General features: G+C 41.2%; 1 protein-coding gene across 19 annotated transcripts in view; it reads left to right on the forward strand.

Moving 5' to 3' along the window:
- Positions 1-21310, forward strand: part of ADGRL3 (adhesion G protein-coupled receptor L3) — a 948965-nt gene that overhangs the window by 443470 nt on the left and 484185 nt on the right. For all 19 annotated transcript variants that reach the window (XR_012220302.1, XR_012220289.1, XR_012220304.1 and 16 more), the window contains exons 8-10: positions 923-1225; positions 6558-6661; positions 15762-15947. Coding sequence is in view for 15 of the 19 variants with exons in the window: in XM_073545473.1 (XP_073401574.1) it covers positions 923-1225; positions 6558-6661; positions 15762-15947 (593 nt within the window). In the remaining 4 variants the exon portion in view is untranslated. The remainder of the gene's footprint in view (positions 1-922; positions 1226-6557; positions 6662-15761; positions 15948-21310) is intronic.

Here is a 21310-nt window from a genome sequence, read left to right on the forward strand (position 1 = left end):
TAACTTCCGGCGGTATTCACTGCACTTGGCAGTCTTTGGCTTTTTCCAGCAGTGTTCGTTCGGTGACGTCAGGCTCGAGCCATGAACTGGGGTGAACCCTGACGTCGCCTCACAAACACTGCCTGAAAAAGCCGAAGACTGCCGAGTGCAGTAAATATCGCTGGAAGTTAATGAGCGGCCCCGGAAGCAGATGCAACCGGGAGACAGCGGGACTGGAGGATGGGTCGCTGGACAGGTAAGTATAATTATAATGTTTATTATTATTTTTATGCTTTGTTTTACAGACACCCCAGCCCCATCCCATATCTGTAAAGTCCAAGTTGGGGGTTCGGACACAAGTTCGCGTCATCTCCGGCCCCGAGCTAGAACTTTATAAAAAAACTCGGACGAACCCGCCGATCCCGATCATCGGCGGGTTCGCCCATCACTACTTAAAACCACTCCCACAATGGTAAACTAAATGGAAAAAAAATCAGACACAAAGGCGCACTTTAATAGAAGTATGACTAGCAAACAAAAAAAGGCATAACACACCAAAAACTAGACTGAAAAAGGTGCAAATCCAGTAATGGATTGGGGTCGACAAGTTCATGCTCACGTCAGACTTTGAAAACGTGTGTAGATTGTTCAATAGGTTGCACAAGGGCAATGAAATACATTTTATTGCTCATAAAATAAAGAAATTAAACAAAAGAAATGAACTTGTTTATTTATAACAAATGTAGTTGCGTTATGCTGACAGTACTGATGCCAGACATGGTGAAGTGAGCTGACTCTCCTGAATAACTAAGCCAGCCTCTTCTCTTCACTAGTATATTCACGTGATGCTTACAGGGGGATTCTGGAGAATGACATGTAAAGGTTTTTTAGGGGGTTTGGAAACAGATACTTTAATATTGTGTCTTTTAACCTTTTTTTTCAGAACTTTATCCAACACGTCAGTACAATGGAGCTAGTACAACCATTTCTTCAACAACTTACCGGATTACAACTACCAGCACATTAAAAACAACAGCTGCATCAGCAATACCTCGAAGGAACACATCTACACTATCTCCAGCCACTGAAATTCCTGCCGAAGTCACTACACGATCTACGCCAAGTTCATCACAGTTGCCTGCAGTTGGCATAGAGAGTTGTGAGGCTATAGTAGCACGTGAGATCATGTGGTTTAAAACGCGACAAGGACAAACAGCAAAACAGCCATGTCCTTTGGGGACTGTTGGTAAGTATCTCTTGTCTCTCCTCAATTAAATTTGTATAAATTGCCGTGAGCTAGAACTGTCCTCTGGCTGTAATATTGGAGAACATTGAAGTGTCTGACATAAGCATATTGCTCACTCCTTATGATAGTATAAATACATGCTTGTAGTGTCAATCTGAAGTATGCAGCTGTATAGAAATAAATAGTATGGGGTTTCAGACTATGTTTCATTCCAAAAAAACTATATAAAAAGTTTGCAATGTTTAGAGAAGTCCTGATCACATGCTGCAGAATTATCTGCTGAATGATGTGGGTGGCTCGCTTTCAAGAAACCTTCATGCCTCGGACCAGCTTGGTATAAATTTTTTTAAAAAAGGGCAATACTTACTGTCTCCTGGTCCACTGGGGAACGTCTACTGCTGCTTTGGGAGTCTGACATGTCATGTTGACAGTATGGCAACCAATCAGTCAAGCTACTAAGCTTACTGATTGGTTGCCGCAAAGTCAGCGTGACATCAGCACCACAGCCAATGCCAGATACTGGCAGCAGATCTCTTTTTGAGAGAACAAACCAAAATTGCACTCAAAGTGATCTTCTGAAGAAGTGTTTTTCTCAAAGAACTTAGGCTGGTTTTACACTTACCACATTTTTTGCAAAATCGGTAAAAGTGTAAAACCAGCTTTATATGGTGGTCTTTGGGAGACATTTCACTGCATTTCATATGCTTGTAAGCCGGGGCTGGTTGGCAGAATTTAGCATGGAGGGCAAGCACAAAAACTGGTTGATTAATAGTGGTTCATCTATAATTGTTAATTTTGGGTGCTGTATGAGAGAGACAAGACTGCATCTGTTCACGCATAGTGTCTTGAAAATGTATTCACACTCCATAAACTTTTACACATTTTTCACGTTACATTCACAAACTTAAATGTACAGTATTTTCTTGGGATTTTATGTGATATGCCAACACAAAGTAGCAAGTATTTGAGAATTCTGAAAGAAATGATACATGTTTTTGTAATTATTTCAAAAATATAAATCTGAAAATTGTGACATGCATTTGTAGTCAGCCCCCCTAAGTCAATGTTTTGTAGGACCACCTTTCACTGTAATTACTGCTGCAAGTCTTTTAGGTTATGTCTCTACCAGGTTTGCACATATAGAGACTAACATTTTTGCCCATTCTTCTTTGCAGACTAGATCTTGCTCAGTGAGATTGGATGGAGAGCATCTGTGAACAGGACTTTTCAATTCTTGCCACATATTCTCAATAGAATTTAGGTCTGGACTGTGACTGAGCCATTCACACTCTCAAATCTGCTTTGCTCTAAACACCATTCTTTTGTAGATCTTGCAGTATATTTAGGCTACGTTCACACGTAGCGGAACTCTCGCAGAAGTTACCGCGAGTATACCGGAATTCCATTCCGCGGGAAAATCGCATTTTAAATTCCCGCGATTTTCCAGCGGAAAAGCTAGCGATTTGCAAGCATAATTAGCTTGCAAAACACTAGCGTTTTCCAAGCGATCTGGAGCATCGCTTGGAGAACTGATTGACAGGTTGGTCACACTCGTCAAACAGTGTTTGACAAGTGTGACCAACTTTTTACTACTGATGCTGCCTATGCAGCATCAGTAGTAAAAGATAAAATGTAAAAAATAATAAAAAAAATAAAAAATATTGTTATTCTCACCTTCCGGCATCCCACCCAGCCTTCCCGCCTCTCTCCACGCCCCTGTAATCCTTCGCGCGAAAGACCGCGAGACGTCACGCTCCCGCGAGATTGCAACGTCATCACGGTCATTCTCGCAAAGGATTACTGGGATCGGGAGCGTGGAGAGAGGCGGGCAGGCTGCGCGGGACGCCGGAAGGTGAGAATAACAATATTTTGTATTTTAATTCTATTTTTTACAGGGATATGGTACCCACAGCCCTGAGAAGAGTCTCCCCTCCTCCGGATCGTGGGTACCATCCACAAATGTTCTGCTTACTTTTCGCATGGTGTGCACAGCCACATGCGGGAAGTAAGCGGAACAATGCATTCCTATGTGGGTGGAATCGCCGCGATTCCCCTAAATTAATGAGCATGCTGCGTTTTTTACCGCGAAGCCTTTCCGCCTGAAAAAAACCGCAGCATTAGCACAGCATTGCGGAATCCCATAGGATTGCATGGGATGCTTATTTTTCGCATTTTCGCAGCAAAATCACGCGTTTAAAACAACCGTGAAAACGCGAAAAAAACGCGTAGTGTGAACTCAGCCTTAGGGTCACTATCCTGCTGGAGAGTGAACCTAAGCACCTGTATCAAGTCTTTTGCAGCCTGAAGCAGGTTTTCCTCCAGGATTGTCCTGTATTTAGCCCCATCCATCTTACCATTAACTCCCTGTCCCTGCTGAAGAACATCATCCCCACAGCATGATGCTTCCACCATGTTTGATGATGGGCAAGGTGTCTTCAGGATCATGTGCAGTGTTAGTTTTCCTCCACACATGGCGTTTTGCATTTAGCCCAAAAAGTTCTTCTTTGGTCTCATCTGACCACAGTACCTTCTTCCACATGGCTTCTCATGGCTTATTTTCAAAAATGGCTTTCATCCAGCCACTCTTCCATAACGGTCAGCTTTGTGGAGTATGGATCTCTGCAGCTGCTCCAGAGCCTGGGCCACACTTGGCTGATTCTCAAATTAGTCCTGTAATTGTTTGTGATGTCAGTCTAGGTGGACCTACCATGTATTGGTAAATTTGCAGTTGTGCCAAAATCCATCAATTTTTGGGTAATTGATAGAATAGTGCTCCATGAGAGGTCCAGAGCTTGGGCAGTTTTTTTTATAACCTGCCTTACTCTTCTCCATAACTTTATCCCAAACCTGTCTGGTGTGTTCCTTGGTTTCCATGATGCTGTTTAATCAGTAATGTTCTCAAACCAGCCTCAGAGATCTTCATAGAACAGTTGTAGCTGTACTGAGAATAAATTACACACAGGTGGACTCAATTTACTAATTATGTGACTTCTAGATACAATTAGTAAGTCAGGATTTTATTTATGGGTATCAGACTACAGGGGGCTGAATACAAATGCATGTCACAACTTTCAGATTTATATTTTTAAAATAATTATGTATAATTTCCTTTACACTTTACCACTAATTGCTTCTTTGTGCAGGTATATCACATACAATTCCAATAAAATACATTAACGTTTGTGGGTGTAACGTGAAAAAATTTGGAAAATTTTACAGGGCAGATATGGTTAAAAAATCCAAAAAACAACAACTCCCTCTCATAATGTATCAAAACACATAACAAAACAAAATTAAAAACATTATTACATGAAGCGCAAAGAGATAAGATCCAGAGTTCCATCCCAGAGACAAAATGCACACTCCAAAAAATTACAGTATACCAGACAGTTTCCCATTTGAAATCCAGATTATATGTAGCACGTACAATTAAAGTTGATTGCTAAAAGATCATAGAGTGCTATGTGCCTGTAGAATAAAGAGAAAAGATTATATTAACATTGCTGTGAAAGGTATCTCTCAATGTTAAACATTAGATCAGATATACCACATTACCTGTCGGATCCACATGGATTCCATATTATAATGCAACTAATTGCATAACATTTTGTTACAGTAATAGTCCCGCTACTGGGGATGTTTGCAGATCACAGTTATAATAATAGAATGGCATGATGTATACAGGATACAGGAGCACAATCCACGTAGATTATTGGATCAAAATTAGAGTAGGTAATGACCATTAGCATAGTGAAGAATATTGTCATGATGTTAATGTCAGCGTTAATCCCTTGACGCGCATTTTTGCGTAGCTTCCTCAGATACTTGTCTATATTCTCCATTCTGTCAGTCCATGGGAAAACGGACTGCACTCAGATGGATCATCCAAGTGCAGTTTGATGGTTTCCACAGACTCACTGACTTGCAGTAATTTTCAGACATGTGCATGGCCCCATAGAATAATATTGCTTCGAGTAAGGTCTGATGTTTTGTCGCATCGCTCTCAGGCTGATAATACGGTCTTTTACACCTGCCCTGATAGGTGCAAAAAAAATCTGCGACATCAAAAGCTCATCAAATACTCATCATGGGACCTTAGTATAAATTTATCTTGTTTGCACTTTTTAAGGCAAGAACATTTTATGTTTTTTTTTCCCATCTGTTTTTTTGTGAAGACAAAGTTTATGATCGGTATTTTTTACACATAAAATAAGTTTATTAGTGGAACCACATTTAGGTATTCCCTTACAGATTCAGACATTTGATTATATTATTTTTAAAGTAGTCATTACCTCCAATTAGTAGTAATCACTGAAAGGCTAAGTTCACATGAGCATTTAAATAATCTTTTTGATTTTCCTTCAGAAAAAGAATACTTTTTTCATTTGTATTGCAGTCTGAATGGCATCTGTTTTTATACATCACAAGTTATTTTAATGTACAAGACCAAAAAAAGATAACAATCGGATGCTATCCGTTTGATCTGTATAGACTTGAATAGGCGATTGGCATGTGAAATGCTGAGAAGACTAGTGCATTCTGCTATTGTTTTGACACATAGATATTAAAGGGAATCTGTCACCCCTTTTTTGAGATATCATATAATGATATCATTCAATTGTGTGTCACATAAGGATTCTCTTAGTACTTTTGCTTCCCCCTGACCCCGCACCTTTCAGACATAAATACTTTTTTTATATCGGTTCAGATGTATGTAAACTGCCGCTGTCCGGTCCCCTGGGCGGGGCTTAGTCACCTGCTCCTCCCCCTCCCTGTCTTGCTCTACGCATTCCTTCTTGTGTAGAGCAAGACAGGGGGGGAGCAGTTGAATAAGCCCCGCCCATCGGACCGGACCGTGGCAGTTTACATGCATCTGAACCGATATAAAAAAGGTATTTATGCATGAAAGGTGCGGGGTCAGGGGGAAGCAAAAGTACTAAGAGAATCCTTATGTGACACACAATTGAATGATATCATTATATGATATCTCAAAAAAGGGTGACAGATTCCCTTTAAATCTGTGATAAAAAGATCATCTGAAGGTTCTGATTGAATAACATTAGTCCGAGTGCTGTCAACACTCACATCGAAAATACGTTGTGTGCATTTAGTCAAAATCACACTTCCTATTGTAACTGCACATTTGGACTTCTCCATTTTCAGATATTTTCATGCGGATACAACAGATACAAAATGCACCAATCTTTATCAGATACCTTGTGTATGAAGGACATGACTTTGCTTATTATGTGATTTCTTTATTAATCCTTTGATTCACCATTTGTAATGTGTCTGCAGCTGTTTTCACCATACTTGTATATTTCTGGTTTAGGCGTTGCAACATATACTTGCATTGCTCCAGATGGAGTATGGAATCCACTAGGACCTGACTTAAGCAACTGCTCATCTCCATGGATCAGTCATATTGCACAAAAGGTGAACACTTTTTTTCAAATATTTGTAACGTAGCAGTAATCTTCTGCTACGAAAATAATTCTTGTAGTATTGAGTAAAAAAAGCATTTATTCAAATAAAGGGTTAATAAAAAGTATACCGTACTTAAAATGTATTAAGTCATTCCAGTGAGGGCACTCATTATTGGTGATAACAATTTCCAAATTTACATTACGCATAGAACAGACACAGACTGTTGGTACCTATTTTAGGCACTCATGAGCTGCAGGCTTCCCCCCACTTTCCAATGACAGCTTTCTCCCTGTTACAGTAGATATCAGCATCAAATGTTGGGTGAGCTGCAGGTCATAACAGGGGCGTATATAGAATTCATGGGGACCCGTAGGTAATAGTTGTAACCGGCTCCCAGCTTTCAAAATTTAAAACTTGACAGAGTAGGTGGGGTCATATCTTCCAACCTTTATAAACAGGGAGATAGACTTTTATTGCGGAACATATTAATTGTTCCTCTAATTAGGCACCTTATTGTTCTCATCAATGAAACCTCTTTCGTAGCCATTATAGAGTTTGATGCTCTCAAAAATGCCTCCATTCCCAAACACACAGTATAATACCCAACACTAGTGATGAGCGAGTATACTCGTTGCTCGGGTTTTCCCGACCATGCTTGGGTAATCTCCAAGTATTTTGGCGTGCTCGGATATTTAGTGTTTGCCTGTTTGTTAGGAATTCCACACATGTATTCAGCCTGTCTAGCAGCCGCAAATCATGCAGCTGCTTCGATAAACACTAATTCTCTGAGCATGCCAAAATACTCGGAGATCACCAGAGCATACTCTGGGAAAACCTGAGCAACGAGTATACTCGCTCATCACTACCTAACACCTGTCGGCATGATGGCCCAAAGCCATCACTCAGTGTGATACCTCCACATAGTATCATTTACCCCAAAACTCCCCACACAGTATGATGGATCATCAGTATGATCCTCCAACAGCCGCTCAGTATGTTGCTCCCACAGCCCCCCTCAACACAGTATTATGGTCCCCACAGTTCCCTCTACTGTTTGATGTGCCAACAGATCTCACTCAGTATGACCATGGCTGTCACAGCCATGACTCAGCATGATATCCCCACACAGTATCATTGTCCCCACAGCCCCTACACAGTATGATTGCCACTCAGTATGATGCTTCCACAGTCTCCCAGTATGATGCTTCCACAGCCCCCATTCAGTATGATGCCCCCACTCAGTATGATGCCCCCACAGCCATCACTCGGTATAATACTCCCAAACAGTATAATTTCCCCCAAAACACCCACACAGTATGATGGCCCCTCAGTGTGATGCTTCCACAACCCCTCAACAATATAATGATTCTTCAGCCCCCACTCAGGATGTTTTCCTTTGAGCCACTTTTGATACATACCATGTCCTAGCGAGAAACCCCATGAGATATTATGTTTTTGAGATTCTCTGGCCAAGTAATTTAGCCATGACAGTAATAATTCTTCGCCTGTTTTAACCTTCCAAGAACTGCAATTTTACTTGTTGCCTAATACATTTAACATTTTTAAGGGGTTATCCGGGACTGTTTTTCCCTATGGGGCTAAGAACAGAACTGTACTATAGGTAGTTGCTAGCTACCTGTCTGTACTGCCATGCAAGGATCTCTCCCATGACAGCTCTGAGCTGGAAGGTAATTATCAACTACAGTATTTGCTGGTAATTTCTTATCCCCTTATGGAAAGAAACAAAAGTCATAGATAACCCCTCTTACAGGTGCAATTGCTAAAAGATGGTGATTTCTACTGACTTCACCTTTACTCTTCAAATAATTTTTTAATATTAGCTGAAAGGCCTGTAAAGTACCTCTAGCGTATTTCTGGTACTATTAGGGCAGCAATATCTGGTTCGGTTTATACCTAAATATCTAATTGTTTGCGCATTTATGATGCTTTTAGTTCATTATAGGAAGAACTTAGATTTCCTTTTCTTATTGTATTACTCAGTTCTTAAAACCTCATTAGTTGTGAATTATTGCATTAGCTTTTTAGATGCACAGCTTTTGTATCACAACTGTTGTATCGTCTTTGCTAATTAGACTAAGATGCATCTAGAGAGGGAAAAGTCCCCAATTGAATTATATCCCCAATTGAATTCCATCTATTGTTCTGTGTTTGTGAGTTTCAAGTGCTTTTTGGAGAAGTGATACTGTTTTTGCATTAATGCCAGACAATTCGTACACATTTGCAGTGTGCATAAAGTATTTAAATAAAGTACAAATATACAAGTTGTGATTGCTTTCAGTACAGGACATTGAAACAACAGTACTGTGCAAAAGCTTTATACTGGTGTGGAAAAAACGCAACGAAGAATGCATTCAAAACTAGCAGTGTTATTAGTTTATTTTTTATCAATTAGCAAAATACAAAATGAATGAATAAAAGAAAAATCTAAATTAAATCGGTATTTGGTGTGAGCACACTTTGCCTTCAAAACAACCTCAAAGCATCATCTCTCCTAAATACACTTACACACAGTTTTTGAAGGAACTTGACAGAAAGGTTCTTCCAAACATCTTGGAGAACTAACCACCGATCTTCGGTGAATGTTGGCTTGTGCAAGCCCTTGTGTCTCTTCATGTAATCTCAAAGAGACTCGATAGTGTTTAGATCAGGGCTCTGAGGAGGCCATATCATCATTTCCAGGACTCCTTGTTATTTGTGCTGAGGATAATTTTTAATGACATTGGCTGTATATTTGAAGTCGTTGTCCGGGTGCTGAAAACATTTTGAGCCAGACACCTGCCCCTATGATATTACATGATAAATACGTATCTGATTGTATTTCTTAGCATTGAGGACACCTATAAATTAATTGTGTTGAAGATCTTAGACCCAGTGAGTGGCCAAGGAAACTTAGTGCAGAAGATGAAAGACACATCATGCTTACATGCCTTCAAAACTGGAAGATGTTCAGCAGTGCCATCAGCTTAGAAATGACAGCAACCAGTGGGACCCAGCTACACCCATCTACTGTTTTGAGAAGTCTGGCCAGAAATTGTCTTCATGGTAAATTGCAGCCAAAAACCATATATTTTACGAAGTGACTCAACGAAGCATAATAATAATAATAATAATAATAATAATTTTTATTTATATAGCGCCAACATATTCCGCAGCACTTTACAATTAAGCGGGGACATGTACAGACAATAAATTCAATACAAGTTAAGACAATTCAAACAGTGACATTAGGAGTGAGGTCCCTGCTCGCAAGCTTACAATCTACAAGGAAATGGGGGGACACAGTAGGTGAGAAATGCTTGTTAATTCAGGTCTGGCAATTATAATAGGGATTTTCATATAAAGCTGCATGATCCGGTCATCAGCCCGTGTGTTTAAGTGCAATAGACAAGTATCAAGTGCAGTTATGTGCATGAAGGGTGTGGAGACAGATGATTAGTAGGGTGCAGATTCAGAATAATATTTGGAAGGAAGGAACAGGGCAAAGTTAGCTTGCTGAGTAGTTGATGTGGTAGGCTTGTTTGAAGAGATGGGTTTTCAAAGCGCGCTTGAATAGGTCAGGGCTAGGTATCAGTCTGATCGTCTGGGGAAGTGCATTCCAAAGAGCTGGAGCAGCACGAGAGAAGTCTTGGAGACGGAGGTGCGAGGTTCGGATTACGGGGGATGTTAGTCTTAGGTCATTTGTAGAACGGAGGGCACGTGTAGGGCGATAGACAGAGACGAGAGAGGAGATATAAGGCGGTGCAGAACAGTGGAGAGCTTTGTGGGTGAGAGAGATGAGTTTATACTGGACCCTGTAGCGAATAGGTAGCCAGTGTAATGACTGGCACAAGATGGAGGCATCGGTGAAGCGGCTGGACAGAAATATGACCCTGGCTGCCGCATTCAAGATGGATTGGAGAGGAGAAAGTTTGGTAAGAGGGAGACCGATCAGAAGAGAGTTGCAGTAGTCCAGACGAGAATGAATAAGAGCGACAGTAAGAGTCTTAGCAGTTTCAAAGGTGAGAAAAGGTCGGATTCTGGAGATGTTTTTAAGATGCAGGTGACAAGAGCGACTGAGTGATCGGATGTACGGAGTAAAGGAAAGTTCAGTGTCGAATATGACCCCAAGATAGCGGGCACGCTGCTTGGGAGTTATGGTTGAACCCTCCAGGGTTATTTCGATGTTAGGTAGAGTGAGGTTAGTAGAGGGGAGAAACACAAGAAGTTCAGTTTTAGAGAGATTTAGTTTCAGATAGAGGGAGGACATGATGCTAGAGACAGCAGACAGACAATCCTTGGTATTTTGAATTAGGGTAGGGGTGATGTCAGGGGAAGAAGTGTATAATTGGGTGTCATCAGCATAGAGATGATACTGGAACCCAAATCTGCTGATTGTTTGTCCAATAGGGGCAGTGTATAAAGAGAAGAGGAGGGGGCCTAGGACTGAGCCCTGTGGGACCCCGATAGTAAGGGGACGAGAAGAGGAAGAGGAGCCGGAAAAAGATACAGTGAAGGAGCGGTCAGAGAGGTAGGAGGAGAACCAGGAGAGGGCTGTGTCCTTGAGGCCTATAGAGCGGAGCATAGTGAGGAGGAGCTGGTGATCCACAGTGTCAAATGCGGCAGAGAGATCCAGTAGAATCAGCAGGGAGCAATGACCTTTCGATTTAGCTGTTATTAAATCATTAGAGACTTTAGTGAGGGCAGTTTCAGTAGAGTGTAAAGAGCGGAAACCAGATTGTAAGGGGTCGAGAAGAGAGTTATCCGAGAGATAGCGGATTAGACGGGAGTGGACCAGGCGTTCCAGGAGTTTAGAGATGAAGGGAAGGTTAGAGACAGGTCTGTAGTTAGCAGTGCAGTTCTGGTCCAGGGATAGCTTTTTTAGTAAAGGGGTTATGATGGCATGTTTAAATGAGGAGGGAAATATACCTGAAGAAAGAGAGAGGTTAAATATTTTAGTCAGGTGAGTGGTGACCACTGGTGAGAGAGACTGCAGGAGCTGTGAAGGAATAGGGTCACTGTTGCAGGTTGTAGGCCGAGCAGAAGCGAGGAGCTTGGAAACTTCTTCTGAAACAGGCTCAAAGATGTCTAGTGAGCTTGAGGTGCGGCAGGGAAGGGGATCCAGGCACTGAGGAGATAGGGCTGAGATATCCTGATGTATGTGGTTGATTTTTTCTAGGAAATAAGTGGCCAGATCCTCACCGCTGAGGTTGGTGATGGGGGCCTGTACTTTAGGTTTCAGGAGGGAGTTTAAGGTTTCAAAAAGTCGTCTTGGGTTGTTGGATAGTGAGGTGATGAGGGTGGTGAAGTAGGATTGTTTGGCCAGATGAAGGGCAGAGTTATAGGTTTTGAGCATGAACTTATAGTGGATGAAGTCTTCTGCTAAGAGAGATTTTCTCCACTGCCGCTCTGCACACCTAGAGCAGCGCTGAAGAAAGCGTGTTTGCGTTGTGTGCCAGGGCTGCCGTTGTCTGTGTCGGGTCTTTCTGCGTATAGAAGGTGCTGCTTCATCTAGGGCATTCTTCATTGTATTATTGAAGTGTGACAATGCTATGTCTGGACAGGAAAGGGTGGAGATGGGGGCTAAAGATGTGTGGAGATTGTCCCTAAGCTGTTGGGTATTAATGGTACGTGTATTCCGATAAGTGTGGTAAGTGGGGGTGTCCCGGGTGAGGAGACAATTCTTGACAGAGAAGGAAAGAAGGTTGTGGTCCGAGAGCGGGAGAGGCGAGTTAGTAAAGTCGTGCAGCGAGCCGGGACGGGAGAAAACCAGGTCCAGAGTATTCCCGTCCTCATGTGTAGGAGAATTAGTAAACTGTGAGAGGTCGAATGAAGAAGTTAGAGAAAGAAGATGAGAGGCAGACTGGGAGAGTGGATCATTGATGGGGATGTTAAAGTGTCCCATGATGAGGGTGGGGATGTCACAGGATAGAAAGTGAGTAAGCCAGGTGGTGAAGTGGTCTAGAAACTGGCGGGAGGAGCCTGGAGGGCGATAAACAACCGCCACTCGTAAGGAGAAAGGCTTAAAGAGTCTGACGGCGTGGACTTCAAAGGAAGGAAATGTAAGTGAGGGAACCGGGGGGATGACCTGGAAAGCACATTGTGATGAAAGGAGCAAACCAACACCTCCACCCTGTCTGTTCTCAGGTCTGGGGGTATGTGAAAATTTCAGCCCACCAAACGAGAGAGCGGCAGCAGCGGTGGTGTCTGAAGCATGAAAGAATATTAACTGGTGACAGAAAAAAAGCAGGTGCTCTGAACTGATGAGTCAAATTGTAAAATATTTGGCTGTAATAAAAGGCAGTTTGTTTGCCGAGTAGCTGAAGAGTATAGATGGAAGAGCCCGAACAGTAAAGTTTAGTGTCCGTACCGAACACCTACTTTTCAGGCACATACACCAAACACGGACTTCACCAGGAAATCTGTGTTACCGTTCAGGTTCGGCCCATGAACATTGGGTGTTTGTCGTGCTGTCATGTGCATTACTGTTGTGAGTTCATTTTCCCCTTCATTACTGAGGCCCGAGGAACTCCCTCTTCTGGTAAAGAAAGGTAGTGAGCCTGATTGTCAAACACCTGAGGCTGATGATTGTGACTGGCTGAGTGGAGTTACGGACTGGATATAATGCTGCCGACGCCCTTCTGCCCTGCGGGTGATTTCTCTGTGGGATCCTTGGAGACCAGTCTGAATTCCTGCTCCTCCAAAGCTAAGTTTGCTGCTCGGCCTTTTGCTTTTGTGCTTTGACTTTGTTTTTGCTTTGTTTTTCTGGATTTCTGCCATTCCCTGCTGGGGTGTGCTGAATTCATTTAGCTCTGTCTTCTGAAAATACCTGAGTGCTGATTCAGTTTTTGAAGCCTAGCTGCTTCAGGGCCTTTTTCATATCAGCTGGTTGGCTTATGTCTTTGATAGGGTTTTGGCAGATTGCAGACAGCAGCCTTCCTGTCCTTTCCTATCTAGGTAGTTTTGGTGCCCCGTCTTTGCTCAGTCTATCTTTCTGTCTGTGTTAGTATTTTCATCTTGCTTCACCGTCATTATATGTTGGGGGCTGCCTATTGCTTTGGGGTCTGCTCTGGGGCAGTTTAGATTTCCCCTTTCTTTCTTTAGGCCTATGTATTTCTCCGGCTGTGATCGAGGGGTCTAGGGCATCGTAGGAACCCCCCACGGCTACTGCTAGTTGTGTTGATAGGTTCAGGGGTCTGCAATCTGATAGTTGCCAACTTCTCTGGTTTTCTGGACTTAGCTTGTATTTCTGCTTTTGCCTCCTACGGTGACTCATTCATAACACATTACCGTGTGGTGAACACTGCTTCTAATCGGTGGTAAAATCATTACCGCCGGTCAGACAGCCACTGTTCCCACAAATGACAGTGTGAGCCCCGTAGCTGTGATCGGAGGTAAAAAGTTTACCTACGCTCACTGGTGTCACTACTGCCCCCACGCCTACTACCGCTAATAACACTGAGAACAGGAGGCGGCAGATGGGAGTATTCATTAGCCGGAGCCTGCGATCTAAATAAATAATAATAAAAAAAAAGCGGGGTGGGTTGCCCTGTATTTTTGATAACCATCCAGGCAAAACTGACAGCTGGGGGCTGCAACCCTCTGCTGTCAGCATTAGCAAGGTTGGTTATGAAGAAAAGAGGAGTCCCCACGCTATTTTATTAAATTATTTAAATAAATAATTTTAAAAAAACAACGTAGAGTCCCCCCATTTTTTACAACCAGCCTTGCTAAAGCAGGCAGCTGGGGGCTGGTATTCTCAGACTGATAAGGGTCCACTCTATTCTCTCTAAACAGCGTGAGGACCTGTCTATTCTTGATAACCAACCTTGCTAATGCTGACAGCTGAGGATTGCAGCCCCCAGCTGTCAGTTTTGCCTGGCTGGTTATCAAAAATACTTGGTAATCCATGCCAGGTTTTTTTTATTATTTATTTAGAGCGCAGGCGCCAGCTGATGAAAACACCCATCAGCCACTGCCTGCTCTCATTGGCAGTGGCTGATGGGTGTATTACCTCCAGTGACTGGAGGTAAACTTTTTACCTCTAATCACAGCTGTGGGAACCGCGGCTATCTGACCGGTGGTGATGATTTTACCATCGATCAGAAGCAGTGGATGCTCGGGCCTCCATTCAAGTGAATGGGGTCTGAGTTCAGGTCTGAGTTCTATTCTGGTATCCGAACCCAAACTTTTTTTTAACTGTTCGGCCGAACCCGCCAGATCCAGGGGTCTGCCTGTCTCTACTGAATAGCAATAGAGTGGTTTCAGGCAACAATGAAGTATGGGGGAAGTTCCTTGCAAGTTTGGCTCTGAACTTCAGCAAATGGAATTAGGAATTTGGGCAAATAAATGGTGTCCTCAATGCTGAGAAATAAAGGCAGACAATTACCCATCATGCATTTCAAACAAAATATTGATTTACGGTAATTTAGATTTCTCTTTTGTTCATTCACTTTGCATGTATTAATTGACAAAAGAAAACTAATAACAGTTCTATTTTTGAAAGCATTCTTATTTTGCAGCATTTTTCCTCCTCCATCTAAAATTTTTGCAGAAATGTAAAAAAAATGATCAAAATCAGGCTCTGCTGGAGATGCCTGCTGATGTGGCAAGGGCATGGTATGGTAATGTTGTAAAAACATCCTACTGCCATGGGATAATGACCTATTGATGCCAATTTAACTCAGTGGAGACTGGAAATCACATATTTATATATACGGTACATCTATATAAAAATCTCAGTACTATCACTGTTTTCTCCCTTATAGCATTGACAAAAATTTTAAAGCACAAAATACTACGTTTGTCATATATTGGTAAAAAATATGGTGCCTTAGGGAACTTTGTCCACCTTCCTTGCCAATGTGCTCCTCCGATGCTACGGAGGAAAAGTTGAGAGCTCACAATTTGGGCCAGTGACTCCACAATTCAAGTGGTTCAAAATATCAATCAATCAGGAGCACACCGTCCCCCTCTCTCCACCGTTGGAAAGCAGAAAGGTAGGGAAGCAGTGCGCTCCTGAATAATGACCATGAGACAGCACCGTGAAGAAAAACTGAATTTTTCATATAATTTATTAATTTATTGTTCCATGATGAAAATATTATTTCAGCTGAAGTCACTCGAAACAGCAGCAAACATTGCAAGAGAGCTTTCAGAGCACACCAGAAGTCGTTTGAATGCTGGAGATATTACCTATTCTGTCCGTGCCATGGATCAACTGGTGGACTTATTAGATGTACAGCTAAGAAATCTGACTCCAGGTGGAAAAGATAGTGCAGCTCGAAGTCTAAATAAGGTAATTTTTCATTATGATTGTATTTTTTACCATGCTCAATGGTTCAAGGTATGTTCACACATACAAAAAACACTGTAAATATGCACATATTTTATGCAGTGTTTTTCCTGCCAACACTCCAGTAGTTTCAGCAAAAATTTTTGCTGCAAATAAAGAATAATTGTACATACCCTTAGGAAAAATTATTTTTTTTCTAGTATGCTTTTCAAACATTACTATCCTTACAATTGAAGAAAATCTGTCTTCAGCTTTTAGTTACCCCATTTGAGAGCAGCATGATGTGGCGGCAGATTCCCTGATTCCAGTGCTATGTCACTTGGTAAGCTGCTTGCTGCAGTTTTGATAAAATCACTGTTTTATCTGCTATAGATAGAATCATAGAATGGTAGAGTTGGAAGGGACCTCCTGGGTCATATGGTCCAACCCCCTGCTCAAAGTAGGATTCACTAAATCATCCCAGACAGATGTCTGTCCAGCCTATGTTTGAAGACTTCCATGGAAGGAGAACTCACCACCTCCTGTTCCACTCATTGATCACCCTAACTGTCAAAAAGTTTTTTTTCTATTATCTAATCTGTGTCTTCTCCCATTCAGTTTCATCCCATTGCTTCTAGTCTTTCCATGTGCAAATGAGAATAAAGATGATCCTTCTACAATGTGACAGCCCTTGAGATATTTGTAGACAGCTATTAAGTCTCCTCTCAGTCTTCTCTTTTGCAAACTAAACATTCCCAAATCCTGTAACCGTTCCTCATAGGACAGGGTTTGCAGACCGGTCACCATTCTGATTGCTCTTCTCTGAACTTGTCTTTTTTAAAATGTGGTGCCTAAGACTGGACACAGTATTCCAGATGAGGTCTGACCAAAGAGGAGTGGAGGGCAATAATGACTTCACGTGATCTAGACTGTATGCTTCTGTTAATACATCACAGAATTGCATTTGCGTTTTTTACTTCTGCATCACACTGTTGACTCAAGTTCAGTTTATGATCTTTTAGTATACCCAAGTCTTTTTCACATGTGCTGTTGCTTAGCCCTATTCCTCGCATTCTGTATATGCTTTTTTCATTTTTATTACCCAAATGTAGAACTTTGTATTTTTCCCTGTTAAAAACATTGTTAGTTGCTGCCAACTTCTCCAGTTTATCTTTATCTTTTTGAATCCTCTCTTCTCTAGTATTGGCTATCCCTCCTAGCTTTATATCATCAACAAATTTAATCAGTTTACCCTCAATTCCTTCATCTAAATCATTGATAAAGATGTTGAACAATACAGGGCCCAGGACAGAGCCCTGTGGTACCCCACTTGAGACATTCTTCCAACTGGATGTGCAGCCATTTCCGACCACTCTTTTAGGTCCGATCACTAAGCCAGTTATGAATCCACCTAACAGTTGCCTTGTCCATTCCATACTTAGTCATTTCTTCAATAAGAATGGTGGGAGATACTTTGTCAAATGCTTTGCTGACGTCAAGATATACTATATCTACAGCATTTCCCTGATCCACCCAGTCAGTGATTCTGTCATAAAAGGAAATTAAGTTAGTCTGACATGACTTATTAGTTACAAACCCATGGTTAATCACTTCATTCTTATCCAGGTAGTTACATACATGTTGTTTAATAATTTGTTCTAAGATTTGTCCTGGTATAGAAGTCAGACTCACCGACCTATAGTTCCCTGAGTCCACCTGAAGATAGGAACAACATTTGCTCTTCTCCAGTCTTCTGGGCCTTTTCCTGTTCTCCAAGAATCTTCGTAGATTATGTATAATGGTTCAAAACTTTCTTCTGCTATTTCCTTCAGTAGTCTGGGGTGTAATTCATCTGGACCTGGAGACTTGAATTCATTTATGTTAGCTAAGTGTTTCCTCACTATCTTTCTGTTTATATATATCATTGATTCTTCTATTCCTTTAATAGGACAGTGAAGATCAGTTGATGTTACATTTACTTTCTGAGAGAAAAGATATGCAAAATAGGAATTTAAAAGTTCAACCTTCTTAACATCCTTTCTTACCATTTCATCATTTTCCTCCTGTAAAAATCCTATGGCATCTTTGACTTTTCTTTTACTTTTGATATATCCCCAAAATCCTTTTTGTATTACTTTTGACGTCTCTTACAAGCCTTAATTCAATAGCAGCTTTAGATAATCTGATTGGTGCCCTGCAGGTTCCACAGACAGCATTATATTCTTATTTAAATATGCCTCCCTTTTTCCATTTGATAAACATTTCTTTCTTTTTTTAGCATGTGTTTAAGTTCTGTGTTCATCCATCCTGGTTTCCTTAAATGCTTCGTATTTGTCCCTCTTTTTGGAATTGTTAACAATTGTGCTTTGAGAATTTCATTTTTCAAGATTTCCCATACTTCCAGGACATTTTTGTCCTTAAGGATATCCAGCCACTGGATCCCTCTGATTCTCTTTCTGAGTCTCTTAAAATCTGCCTTTCTGAAATCTAACCTTGAAGTCTAAGTCTTCACATGTCTTCCTCCTCTATTTATCCAAAATTCTAAAATAGCATAGTCGCTACCTCCTATGGTCCCAGCCACTCTTACCTCCTCAACCATTTCCTCCCTGCTTATAAGGATTAGATCCAAGGTAGCAGATACCCTTATTTTCTCCCCTACATTTTGGAAGATAAAGTTGTCAGCAAGAGAGGATAAGAATTTCCTTGACCTGTTAGTTTTGCCTGAGAGAGATTCCCAACAAATATCTGGATAGCTGAAATCTCTCATGACCACTGAGTACTGAGCACAGATTGGCAGTTTTGGGTGTATAAGCAGAGAGCTGAGAATCAATGGTGGCTTGGGTTTATACAAAGCTCATAACCATGAAGAAATACATGGCAGAAGGTTTAGCGGTCATCTAAAGATTATATCCTGCTGATAAAACATCTGTCCCTACATTATACTCTGCTCCGATTAGGTGGGAAAAACCTGGTGACAGATTCACTTTAAGGCCGGGGTTACACTTGTGAGCACAATGCGAGAAACTTGCGCGAGTCTCTCGCCTCAATACCCGGCACTGCCGCTGGCACTCAGGACCGGAGTGTGTGGCTGTATGCATTTCTATGCATTTCAGTGCCGGCGGCAGTGCCGGGTATTGATGCGAGAGACTCGCGGGAGTTTCTCGCATTGCACTCGCAAATGTGACCCCGGCCTAATGGTTTTTCTGTTTTTAGAATACCATTAGATTTTGGTATGCGCACACAGTCTTTTTGCAGCGTTTTCAAACAGAAAATGGGCAGAACCTCGAAGTTTTGAGGAGGATTTGGGCTCTGTGCAAACAGAGTTTAACTAGTTTTTATACAGAAACTGAGCAGAAATTCCCCAAATCCTCCAACAAATCTCAGTTCCTGCAACTCTGCCAGGCTCAGAGTTCTAAAAGGCTTTGTGCACACTGAATTTTTCGAGCAGAAATTGAGCGTAAACTGAGCAGAAATCTTCCAAATCCTTCTCCATATCTCAAAATACCTAAAAACTTTGAGCTTCCACTCAGTTTCTGCTCCAAAAACTCAGTAGCTGGTGAAATTCTTTTGATTCCTATTTAATTTTTCAAAAACGGTAAAAAAGTACCTTGTCATTTTTGATATATCTTTCTTCTAAGTCATTAAATGCAAAGCTCGATGTGATCGCTGTTTATTATTCTGCCTTCAAAGTATTTCAGTTTCTGTAAGAATTCTCGCTGCATATCAATGTTTCTATAGTTTGTTTACTTGTAGAACTGCCAGTTACTTAATTATTCTGCTGTTAAATACCGTACTTTAGTTGTTATATTTTGTGTAAAGTGATTATCGCACAGAAATCTTAATGAATGCAAATAAAGTCTGTGTCTACCGATTGAATAATGTTGTGGTGAGCAGGTTAATTTAGGTTTTCCCGCTCTGGTTCGAGGATGTGCATCAACCCAGTCTGATGATACAAGGATATCATTTGCATATGTTTCTTACCAACTCATCAGGGGGAAAGTAGAGAATTTCCACCCCTGGCACCTGTGGAAGATCACCCATAGGCAATGCTATGATTCCTCACTGTGAGAAGTACTTAATTTTGAAGTACTTAATTTTGATCCTAAATTCTGTATTTTTTTGCATGTATTTTTTTGCATGTAAATGTCAATATAATTGAGTTCCAGCACATCTCCTTCCTTCTACCAGTACAGCTTCTTCTCTTTTTCCTTTTTATTTATTCACATATTTTAAACAGTAATTAAAAAATGCGTATGAGTATTACACCACCTTTACCAACTGACAATAAAACATACAAAACCGCACTTAAAATGGATTTGACTGCAAAAAATGTTAAAAAGCATTCTTTCCAGGATAATGACTTGTTTATAAGGCAAAATAAATAAGATAAAAAAATGCTCCTCCACAAATTGGGCTTTGTTCACATGCAGTGCGTTTTTGCACTTTGGCATTGCTTTCAATGGTGATAAAAACATTCAACAGGAAATGTAATTTAAGCATTTTAATACCTTATCTGGCCATGCGGTATGTAAGATATGATCAGACATATTGAAAGTCACAATTTTTTTTTTCCAGGACCGTCAGCCGGCCACCACTATTTGTAGAAGTGCCATCAGGCTGCCCTTTCTATTGTAAGAGGGCCAGCAGGTGTCTTGTGGACAGATGAGACCAAGATAGATTTTTTTGGTAAAGCACATCATTCTACTGTTTAGTGTAAATTGAATGAGTCCTACAAATAAAAGAACACAGTAATTACAGTGAAATATGGTGGATGGTCAAAGATATTTTTGGGTTGTTTTACTACCTCTGGCTTTGGGTGCCTTGACTTTGTGCAAGGCATCATAAAATGAGAAGATTCCTAATGGATTTTGGGTCGCCATGTAATGCCCGGGGTCAGAAAGCTGGGTTTGAATCGCAGTAGGTCATGGGTTTTCCAGCAGGATAATGACCCCAAACATACTTCAAGAAGCACCCAGAAATAGATGGAAACAAAGCACTGGACAGTTCAGAAGTGGTCATTCCAGCTCCAGTAGTGTAAAGTCTCCAAGCACTACCTCTTACATAGAGATACTACAAAGAAACTTTGAAGGAACATATTAAATCAGTAATTTTGGCTTCTTTGATGAATTTCTGAGTACAGAATATCATAAAAAACATGAATCGGTTAATGAGTGCATGGAAAAAAACGGCAAGGCTTAGAATTTATAATGCAATATTCCCTAACTAGATGCCTGTCATACGCTATTCCTACTGTCACACCTCACCATAGATGAGTTGCAACCAAGAGCAGTATTACTGTAGAATATAGAAGGGATTTTATCTGGCCCTGAAAAGATATTTTCTTGTATGTGGCAGCAACAAAGTCTGGAGGAACACAAGCAACACTA

Source organism: Dendrobates tinctorius, unplaced genomic scaffold, assembly GCF_039654945.1.
Source record: "Dendrobates tinctorius isolate UK_male_01 unplaced genomic scaffold, ASM3965494v1 ptg000011l, whole genome shotgun sequence".
NCBI lineage: Eukaryota > Metazoa > Chordata > Amphibia > Anura > Dendrobatidae > Dendrobates > Dendrobates tinctorius.